Genomic DNA, 11,767 nt, shown 5'->3' with positions numbered 1-11,767 from the left:
GGAGAAGAGAAGGTATCTGAAGGGTGGCTGTCAGGAGGATGGAGCCAGTCTCTTTTCAGTGACATCCCGTGATAGGATGGAGGGCAATGGATGTAAACTCAGTTATAGGAAATTCCATCTCAACATGAGAACAAGGTTTTTTACTATGAGGGTGTCAGAGCTCTGGAACAGGCTGCCCGGTGTGTGAGTCTCCTCCAGAGAGGTTCAAAACCTTCCTGGACACGTTCTTGTGTGTCCTGCCCTAAGTGGTCTTGCTTTGCAGGGGGGGTTGGACTTGATCTCTGGAGATTCCTTTCAAGGCCTAGAATTCTGTGATTCTTACTGCATCAATTAATTTTGAAGCAGCAGAAAACAATCATCATAAAAATCTTCAGGTTGACACATGCCAGCTACTGACATCTTCATTCTCTCCTAGATCTAGAAGAACTTGAAACGAGCTCCGTAAAGACAGACCCCTGTCACTTGTGTGCACCTTTGGCTGTATTGTCTTTATTTGTGAATTACCTCTGGTGATTATAAAATACTGATTTGTTTGTGATAAACAGATATATGGACCTCCACAAATCTGTACAGAGGTCGCAGTCAACCCGCATCAGTTTTATACCAAGCTAAATCCAGAGCATCTTCACAGCTCCTGTCCATGACTCTTCTGACATTCTGTGAACTTAATTTATTTCTGAGTTTTAATTCTGTAAGTGAGAAGAGAATAATGTCTGTAAAGACAGGATGTTTTTAGAGAGAGCAGTGAAGACAATGGAATTACAAAAAGGAATGAAGAATCACAGGTGATAAATAAATACTTGGGTAATTTTCTATGCAGTGGATATTCCCACAGAAGAAGAAAAAAAATACCAAGAAAAGAGACTTTTAACAGTCTCAAAATTTTGGTTGGCAGAGTATCAGTATAGCAAGAAAAAGGTTTGGCAATCTGTGGTGTAGATTTCACAATTTCCAACAACCCAAGTTTATCCCTGAAAACAGGAAGTTTAGTAGAAGCCACACTTCCTATGTCAGTGACACATACCCACTAGCTATTCATAGGCATACAGGGACTGGGCAGCTATGTGGCAAGCTGGGAGATGTAGAAACTGACCCCACTTGAGCACAAGGATGTAAAGAGCCACTGTTATAACCACCCAAATCCTCCTGCTGCTTGTTTCACAACTAAACCCAGGTCACTGTCACATTACACTGCTGAGACATTCACAGCAGAGGCTGTATTCCAGTTTCACTGTCATTTGTTTAAACTGCTCACCATCCTCCACAATCAGCACCTCGTACAGATAAAACACTGATGTCAGAGCATGTCAAAGCATGTAAGGGGCAGAAAATCAAAGTGGCGTAGGACAAGGTCACAACAACCTCGGGCAATGCTAGAGGTTTGGGGCAGAGTGGCTAGAAAGTTGCCCAGCAGAAAAGGACCTGGAGGTGCTGGTTGACAGCTAAATGAACATAGGACAGCAATTTTCCCAGGTGGCCAAGAAGGCCAACAGCATCCTGGCCTGGATCAGGAATAGTGTGGCCAGCAGGACCAGGGAATTGACCATGCCCAGTACTCATCTATTGATTTATTTTTTTATACCTCCAGGGATGGTGTCTCCACCACCTTCCAGGGCAGCCTGTTCCAATGCCTGACCTCTCCTACAGGAACAAAATTCTTCCTAATATCCAACCTAAGCCACCCCTGGCACAGCTTGAGGCCATTACCTTTTGTCCTGTCGGTTACCTGGGAGAAGAGGTCAAGAACTGGCCTCACTACAACCTCCTTTCAGGCAGCTGTAGAGAGATGGGTTAAACAGACCAACGCATGGCAGATAGAAGGGCTCTGTATGGATCCATCACAACACCAGAAGAAGGTTTTGTCTAAGCACCGTATCTACATGCAATTATGAGATAAGATTTGTATTATTCAGCTTTGCCATATAAAAGAAGTGCAAGGGTTCTGTGCCTCTGTAGTGTGGAACAAAGAAGAATGCATCTCCATGCTGAGGGAGTGGATTTGCCAAGTATTGCTGCAGAATATTACAAAGAAAATTGCTCCCATAAATCGCCTCGACACTGAAGTTTGATGAAGAGGGATGTAAATCAGAGGCGACACAAACATATAAAGGAGACAATGAGCTCTCAGAAATCTCAAGGCTGAGTTACTTTTGAATGAAGAGCACATTTGACTGTTAATTTGTAGTCTGATATTTTCCCTCTGCCCGCAGTTCTTGCCCTTCTTGAGAGGTGTTGGCAGATGGGAAAAGAGCACATGACTGTATTGCCCATGCAAAATTAGGGCTTCTGAAAAAACAATAGAAAAAACATGGGCAGTGCCAGCCCTACTGCCAGGGTAGGCCAGTGGGTTTGTTGGGAGATTTTGGGGGTTTTCTGCAGCAATTTTGTAGTGCACTGCAAGAAACATTATAATGCCATCAAAATATCACCATATTCACCATTTGATAATCTATTACAAATTAAATCTGTCCAAATTCAGCAACATATATCACTAAGTAAATCACAGCTGTGAGACATTTTGATTTAAACATGTCAATACTGCTAGCTTACTATCCTGTTTTACATCTTGAATGTATTAAAATAAACCTTTAAAGCTATCAGAAAAGAAGGGATCTCCATAAATCTATAAAATATCCTCTCTGTTGAAATTAAATGGGTAAATCACTGAATGCCACCTGATCTAGCAGAGGGTGTCCCGGTCCATGGCAGAGGGTTTGGGACTAGATGATCCATGGGGTCCCTTCCAACCCTGACAATTCTGTGAAGGGACCCCAAGGATCATCTGGTCCAACCTTTCTAGGTTACAGTCTGGTTGAAATAGGATGGCCTGGCACCCTGTCAAGCTGAGTCTTAGAACTGTCCAATGTAGTGGAATCCACTACTTCCCTTGGGAGGTGATTCCAATGTCTAACTGTTCTCCTGGTGAAACATTTTCTTCTGGACTGAAAGATGGATGAAAACTGATAAGCTCTGCACCTAATTCAGTGCTCCAAAAATCTACTGCAGGCTTTGTCCTTACTGCATGAGGGACCAACACAGAGCACAGGGAACGCATGCTGAGTACTGGGGAGTAACTGGTCATCATCTTTGATATGTAGAACCATCTCCGCTTCAAATTCATAGCATGATAAAAGCAGAATGGCTCAACAGGCACCTGTGAAAAGCAGATCCTTTCTTATTTACATGACGTTGCCAGGTTTGTTTTGACAGGCAGCTCAAGCCATACCACTGAAACAGATGCTCAAGTTAAATTAATAAGAGGTACTGGTGTCATAACAGACCACAAATAAGGCATTACAGACAGCACATCACAGCTGCCTCTGAAGAGAAGTAGACTTGTGCACAGGAAAAGAAACAAATAAAAATCCAGACTGAAGGGTATCTCCTTGAGGAGACAACAAGAGGGATAAACATGATCTCTCCTGGTCTATGGGACTCTAGCAAAAAGTTTGGGGTCAGTGAACTAGAGCAGATTGTTTCCTTTAGAGCCTTAGGAAGCAAAGCAGACTGTCTTATTGTCCTAAATTATTAACTTTGCTGCCTTTTTATACTTGGCACATCAATTAGGGAACTTTATTTGGTAAGTTTGTTTATTTACATTCCTTTGCTGAAGATCTCACCAAACAAAGAGTAGTCAATGATTTATTCTCTGCTAAAGAGAAAACTTATCTACAAGGATTGTCTTATCAGTGTCTTGAAAGGAGGATTATGAACAGGAATTCATAATAGGAGAGAAATCTGACTTTTCCACAGAGGTCATTTTTGTTATCCATTTTCCACCATAGAAGAAATGAAGCCAAGTGAGCCCAGATGAGGTTGGATGTGGCCTGACCACTTTGAAGTTTTGATTGTTTTCACTGGTTGACCACATGCCCATCTACATGAGTCACCTCCACCTAATTGGAGATCTTCCAAAAAAATGAAGGGTATGAAGGATTCAGATGCTGGGTCCCAGAGGGTCCTTTGCAGCACACTGCACTCTGCCCATCTTTGGAACAATCTTCAGCTATTTCAGGCAGTGGCAGTGTTCCAATTGCTGTGATGTCAGAGCTGGTCCCATCTCCTTGATTAGATGTTTAAGACAGACATAAAGGTGGCTCAGAGTCAAATTTGCCTTATGCCATCCCTCCTGACCCCCCCACAACTACAGTGTTAGGCAGAAGCTCAGCCAACGCTTCAGAAAATAAAAGACAAAACGGCAAAGAGGAGATAAAGCAGATCAGCTCCATACCTCTCATTTGGCACTGGCTAAGTTCATCTGCTTGAGCAGAGCATTTCACAGGGGGAATACACTCTGAGGGATAAAAAGTATTCTAAACAAACAATCCTTCAGAGTGACTTTTTTGTTACTAAACAAAAGGTGCTTGAAATCCATAATGCAGAACATCTCTCTCGGTAGCCAACAGCTTTGAAGAGAGGGTTTGGGCACACACTGGGCTGCCTGGACATTTCCATTTCTAAGTTAGGAATGTGTCAGAACTCATTAGCTCTTGATAAACTATTCATAGCAGGGAATGCCTGAGAAACTAAACTAAACTAAGCAGCTGTTAGCAGAATGAGAAGGGAAACTCAGAGAAATTTTGGACAAAAAGGGATTTACCCATATGAGGTGGCCTGTAGGCAAGATGAGTGAGGAGAGGCAGTTTAATTCCTCTCAGCCATCCACACAGAGAATAACGTTCAGAGGTGTTGAATTTATTCCTTATGAGGTGTCTATTATTATCAAAAGAGAAATTATGTATCTTCAGGAATGTCACATCTCTTCAGATGTTTCTCAAGAAAGCCCTGCTGGAGGAAAGTCAAGCTGTTTACAGAAATTAAGCTACGATAGGATAAAAACATCAATACTGTGATTGAAGGAAACTTCAACAAGAAGAATAGACATCCATGCTGCAGGGGAAAAATACATTCAGGGATGCTCTCTTTTCAGAGGGAAGAGGAAAGAAAAAAGGAGGTAAACTTGGGAGCACACAAGTACAGGAGGTTAATGACAAGTCTGGAGACTTGTCCCCATCTGCAGGAGGAGCTGAAGGATGTCAGCCTGCTGCCAGAGGGAAGGGCACATACAATCACCCTTTTCTGTATCTGAATGATTTACAGCAAAATCAACATGTGGTACATTAATAGTAGGTGGTATTTGCTACACATCTATATCTATACATCTCGTGCCCCCAACACAAGAAGGATGTGGAATTGTTGGAGCAGGTTCAGAGGAGGCCACAAAGATCCTCAGAGGGCTGGAACACCTCCCCTATGGGACAGGCAGACAGAGTTGGAGGTGTGCATCCCTGGAGAAAAGAAGGCTGTGGGGAGACCTTATATAGTGGCCTTTCAGTACCTGAAGGGGGCCTACAAGAAAGCTGGAGAAGGACAAGGGGCAATGGCTTTGAGCTGGAAATGGGGACATTTAGACTGGAGATTAGAAAGCAGTTCTTTACAGTGGAGGTGGTCAGACACTGGAACAGGTTGCCCAGGGAGATTGTGGGTACCCCTTCTCTGAAGGTGAGCAAGACCAGGAGGGGAAGGACCTTGAGCAGCCTGGTCTAGTGGGAGGTGTCCCTGCCCATGGTGGTGGTGGGGTTGTAATGACATGATCTTTAAGGTTCCTTCCAACCCAAACCATTTTATGATTTGCTCCCTATACAGAACAAACCTCCTCCAATTTGGGAAAAGGATATAGAATAACCAGTGTCCTTTGCAGTCAGGTATATCCTCAGAGAGACACGCTACATTAAGAACCACAGAATGGTTTAGACTGGAAGGGACTGTAAAGATCACCTAGTTCCAATCTCAAACAGTAACCAACTTGTTCTAGCAGTTTCAGAGCTGGGATGAAAACTCAGGATGAGTTTGTCCCCTCCAGGTCTGAGGGCTGCTCCATCTGGCAGGCAGTGCTGTGCCTCACAAATAACTCAGAAATGCAGTGATTCAGGCACAGTGCATGCATAACATGCCAGTGGAGTTCAATAAAATAAATTGGAAGGGGCAAAAGTAATTTTCACAGCACAATTCATGGGAAGCACAGGATGATTTACAGAACCTAGAGGCTGCAAGCTGACAAGAAAATAGCTCATCACAAATTCTTTATCTTTCAAGTCAGTCACTTGAGAGAAATACAGGATGGTCAAGAGTCACTATCAAGATGTGATTTGTGTGCAGAAGAGCTGCTGCTCATTGCAACATCTCTCTTGTAAAATATGGACTATTAATATGTATATTCCCTAGAACAACTGAGTGGCTTGTCTTCCTGCTTTGTTTAGACTTGGACATCTTCAAAGATAAACTGTTATTTTATGACTATTTACAACTACTTTAGCCTGGAGAAGAGAAAGCTCTGGGGAAACCTTACAGCAGCCTTCCAGTATCTGAAGGGAGCCAACAAGAAAGCTGAGGAGTGACTTTTTACAAGGGCTTGTAAGTGACAGGAAGAGGGACAATGGCTTTGAGCTGGAGGAGGGGAGATTTAGACTGGAGATTAGGATGAAATTCTTTACAGTGCTGAGAGAGAGAGTGCAACAGTTTGCTCAGGGAAGTTGTGGTTGCCTGCTTCCTGGAGGTGCTCAAGGCCAAGCTGGACAGGGCCTTGAGCAACCTGGTCTAGTGGAAGGTGTCCCTGCCCACAGCATGGGGGTAGGGGTTGTAGCTAGATTAACTTTGAAGTTTCCTTCCAACCCAAACCATTCTATGATTCTATGAAAAGGCCAAAAATGCTGAAGAATGAGTATTTCCTTTCTAATAGAATTAACAAATCAATGATAACAAGGCATTTCCCCATTTCACATAAGCTACAAATAATGGCATAGGGTACAGCTGTTCTTGACCCTTCTTTCAAAGGAGTTCTTGACATATTCCAGAAGTCGACAGCCACCAGATACAAATGCCCAGCCTTTGTCATAGAAACTTGTGCCTGAAGAATAAAAGAGGGGCTTGAAACTAGTTTCTTTAGGTCTCTTACTAGTAATGATTGTCTTGGGCCAACATCACTGAAAGCCCATGGTAGCAGATACGGGTTGCCAGAAAAGGTAGTCTGGATTTCTCAGATGCATTTGGCATTTCCATCATTCCAGCACAGCATGGTGTTACTAACCTGCATACCGACCATCCAAGCCCATGCCATTCCAAAGGACTAGAGGATCATCTGAGCAGTGCTTCCCTTTAACAGTTAAAGGTTCCACTGAAATAGATTTTCATTTGCTTTTCTTACAGCTTTTCAGATTTTGCTGTATCTGCTGGGTTGGTTTGGTTAGTTGATTGGGTTTTGGTGCTCCTCTAGAATGTAACCTCAAATAAACATTACATTTTATCAACGCTAACAGCCTCATTTACAGTAATTTGTCTAACTCTTGTCAGCACTAATTGTGCAATATGTGGCAAACAATTCAATTGCTGTGACTGTAACTAGAAGCCATCATAATAATGAAATTCAAACCTAGAAGTAACAGCCAGATGGACTCTGCCCACCTAAACAAGATGGCAAAATCTGTGGCAGCTTTTTAATTTTTACAGTTCCTAATTAGGTTTGTCTTCAGTGGCTGATCTGAGGTGTGGAGATGTCAGTGGCTTCAAGTAAAGGGAAGGACTGCCCGAGACAAAGCACTGCACTTTCAATCTAAGTAAGAAAAGCAAAGAAACAGCTGCAATCTTCACTTGATAACATTTATTCAATATTTTCTGAAATAAGCAAGAATTTGATGAAGCCTGTGAGCAATCAAATACAGCCACAAACCCCCCAATACTGATCCTAAATAAGAAGCACTATGAGAAATACACAATAGGTCATGGAACGATACTGTACGTCAACAACCTTCAGGAAACAAACAACTCAAACCATATGCTTAGTTTACTCACAATATAAAAAACTTTAACCTTTAAAGAAAAATAGAGATTCAGTCCAATTGTGGGATATAATCCTGTGAGCACTGAAGCCAATGGAAGTTCCTCCATTGGTTTCAGTGTTGAAAGGATTGTGGCCTTACTTTGCCTCAAGAGGCACTTCAATTATTTGACAAGGCCTAGTCTGAATACCTTTACAAAAATGCCAAACATGAACTCAGGAGTATGTTTCAGCAACTTTCAGGAAATAATGGAGAAACAGGTTATCTATCCATGCATGGAATAAGGCAAAAGCTAATTCATTCAGATTAGGAGTAATAATTTTTACTAGTTTCGTTTTCACAACACAGACATTTTAGACTTTTTTTGTAATTAATGGATATATTATATATCATATTATACTTCACATTTTTCCTACCTCTACTGAGAAAGCTGGCACTGACATGTCATAAAGAACTCCTCATTAAGTATCATTTTCTGTTCTGTAACAACCACAAGAAACTCTTCTGGGTTTAATAATAGTGTCTACCAAGAGAAAAGCACACACTATCATAAGCTTATAGGTTTTAGAGCTCAAGGTACATTAAAATGTAGTTAATGAAGTTCACAAATTCTGTTTCAAAATATTTTTTCCAAACTAAAAGCTGCAGAAAATTGGTTCTTAAATAGTCTAAAGCATCTAATGGTTTAAATTACTTATGCTTTCTTCTTAAAAATATTTAAATTAGGTTAGTAGCCCATCCTTTTGAAAAATAATCCAAAAAAAGAGATAACACTAGATTACAAATCTTTTGTCTTAATCAGTGTAACCAGAGGTTTGTCATCTGGGCTGTAATCTTCATAGGCAATGGGGGTTGCATCATACATTGCAGGCCGGGATTTCTTGCCAAACCTGGAAACAAAAGAAAGCTTTTGGTGACAAACAGCATGAAAGAGTTCACCGCAACAACTCACTGAGGTATGGCATGCAGTAGAAACAAACCCAGAGAGTCTAGGTAAATTGTATTGCAGGCTGCCTGAAGTACAAAACTCTGTATCAAATGAAAAAACATCACAGCTTGCAAATGAGAAGCGGATCCCACATCAAAGACAACAGAAATTTCACTGGAATTCAGCAGGATCAGAACACAGGGAGACTGCAGAAGGTGAGAGTGAAACTGATACCATTTCAGCCAGGCCAGAATTTCATTTCAGAGCATGCTCTAACAAGCAATATTAAGGTCAGGTCACATATAATTACAAAGAGTAAATAATAGACATCTGTGTAATATTTGCATCTGGAAATGCAATAGTTGTGCACTGAATTAAGTTATAAGGATGACCATGAGTCAACAGTGTGCCCTTGTGGCCAAGAAGGCTCATGGGGTGCATCAAGAAGAGTGTGGCAACCAGGTCTAGGGAGGTTGTCCGCCCTCTCTACTCTGTCATGGTGAGGCCACATCTGGAATACTGTGTACAGTTCTGGGGTCCCCAGTTAAAAAGGACAGGGACTTGCTGGAGAGGGTACCAGAAATGGCTACAAAGATGATGAGGGGAATGGAACATCTGCCTTAGGAGGAAAGACTGAGAGAATTGGGGCTTTTTAGTCTGGATAAAAGACGACTGAGGGGCATCTCTTAAATGCTTATAAATACTTCCAGGGTGGGTGTCAGGAGGATGGAACCAGTCTTTCTTCAGTGGTGCCCTGTAACAGGACAAAGGGTAACAGGCACGAACTTGAACATAAGAAGTTCCATCTAAACATGAGGAGGAACTTCTTTAATTTAAGGGTGAAAGAACAATGGAACAGGCTCCAGAGTCTCCTTCTCTGGAGACATTCGAAACCCTCCTGGATGTGCTCCTATGTGACCTTCTCTAGGTGATCCTGCTTTGGCAGGAGTTTGGACTCGATCGATGAGCTACAGAGTTCACTTCCAACCCCTAAGATTCTGTGATAAGCTAAAGAAAAAGTATTTAAAAGATGAAGTCTCTGCTCACTTGACATTCACTAGGGAAGCATGTTTAAATTATCAACAGGCTGCACACTGTTTGAAACACTGGCAAAATGTAACTGCAGTTAGGATAGTGCAATGCCACAGGAGCACATCAGCAAAGGTTCACAAACAATAGGATCACATCAGCAGCCTGCTCCTCCTGGGCAGTCATGGCTGATCTGAAGCAGGCTGTGTCTGCCTGTACAGAGAGCCACTGCAGCTGTGGCATCACAGCCCCAGGACTGGCACATCCAGAACTCTGTTAGATATCTTTAGACTGCATGGACAGTCTACCACCCTTCTTATAATTTATTAAGACACAAAAATGGTGCTTAAAGTGCAACCTGAAAGTGGGAAAATCACTAAAGAGCTTTAAATAATAAAAAAGATCACAGGAAAATGAGGCTAAAAAGGGTCAGGTCTGCTTTCTTTATGGACCTGATGCAGAGAAAATATTAACACAGAAAAGTGACCCACATTAAGGAGTCTTTTCAATCCCCTTCTTACATACCGTATTACATCGACCTGATCTAGTTGGCAATGTCCCTGCTCACTACAGGGCAGTTGGAGAAGATGATCTTTGAGGGTCCCCTCTAACCTGATGTGAGTGTGTGTACATCAGTTTGTGTACACTGAAAGGTGAGATTTAGAAAATTCCGGTTTTGAGGATAATATTTAGGCCAAAGATTTTTATGCTACTTCCTGACTGTTCCTATTTAATTCTTGGCTATTTCCAATGATCTAGAATTGCTGACAAAATTAAAATAACTTAGCTATTATAATGGGATAACAGAATTGGTTTTGTTTTTAAAAACCTCCAAGATCATCGAATCCAACCATCAGCATGAGAACACCATGTCCTGAAGTGCCCTGTCCATGTATTTCTTGAGCTGTGGTAGAAATTGCATTTTTTTCAAAGTACTTCAGCTGTCAGCAAAGCCAAATATCAAGGATTTCCCTGACCTAGGTGCAGGACCTTTCACTTTGCCTTATTGAACTTCATGAGCTTATCCTCAGCCCACCTCTCCAGCCTGTCCAGGTCTCTCTGGGTAGCATACACCTCATTAGGAGGGATGCCAGATACAGAAGAAGCAATACTGGCTAGGAAGCAAAATGGCACAGAGGATCTTCAGACACTAATGTAATGCAAAATTAACAACAACATCAATAAAAAGCAAAAAGGCTTCAATTTGAGATGTATGATCAGAAATGCCAGAATTAAGACGCAAGAGGTGCTATGAGTACAGGCTGGGGATCGTGAGGTTGAGAGCAGCCCTACAAAAAAGGACTTGGGGTTACTGGTGGATGAGAAGCTGGACAGGAGCCAGCAATGTGCACTTGCAACTCGGATGGCAAATCACATCCTGGGCTGCATCAAAAGAAGTATGGTCAGCAGGTCAAGAGAGGTGATTCTGTCACTTTGTTCTTCTCTGGTGAGACCTCACCTGGTGTGCCGTGTCCAGCTCTGTGCTCCCAACACAAGATGGGGATGGACCTGGTGGAATGGGTCCAGAGGAGGGCCACAAAGATTGATCAGAGGGCTAAAATACCTCTCCTACAAGGACAGGTTTGAGAGAGTTGGTACTGTTCAGCCTGGAGAGGAGAAGGCTCCAAGAAGACCTTGTAAGTGCATTTTGGTATCTGAAGGAAACCTACAGGAAGGCTCAGGAGGGACTGTTTAGAAGAGCTTGTAGTGACAGCACAAGGACCAGTGGTTTCAAACTGGAGCAGAGCAGACTTAGGCTGGACATTAGGAGGAGGTTCTTTACAATGAGTGGTGAAATACTGGAACAGGTTGGCCAGAAATGTGGTTAAGGCCCTATCTCTGAAGACATTCAGTGTCAGACTGGATGAGGCCCTGAGCAACCTGATCTAGTTGGGTATGTCCCTGCAGACTGTTGGTGGGGTTGGACAAGAGGATCTTTGAGGGTCCCTTCCAACTGGACTCATTCTGTGATTAC

The 11,767-nt window shown here is 42.4% G+C and overlaps 1 protein-coding gene across 1 annotated transcript in view; it reads right to left on the bottom strand.

Annotated features, from left to right (window-relative positions):
* Positions 1 to 7,627: 7,627 nt before the first annotated feature.
* Positions 7,628 to 11,767, bottom strand: part of DNER (delta/notch like EGF repeat containing) — an 88,464-nt gene continuing 84,324 nt past the window's right edge. The window contains exon 13 of the mRNA XM_054166800.1: positions 7,628 to 8,725. Within this exon, the coding sequence (XP_054022775.1) occupies positions 8,614 to 8,725 (112 nt within the window). The 3' untranslated portion in view covers positions 7,628 to 8,613. The remainder of the gene's footprint in view (positions 8,726 to 11,767) is intronic.

The sequence above is a fragment of the Dryobates pubescens genome, chromosome 13, assembly GCF_014839835.1.
Source record: "Dryobates pubescens isolate bDryPub1 chromosome 13, bDryPub1.pri, whole genome shotgun sequence".
Lineage (NCBI taxonomy): Eukaryota > Metazoa > Chordata > Aves > Piciformes > Picidae > Dryobates > Dryobates pubescens.
The sequence above is the reverse complement of the archived record's forward strand: the minus strand, read 5'-3'. Positions and strand labels throughout refer to the sequence as shown.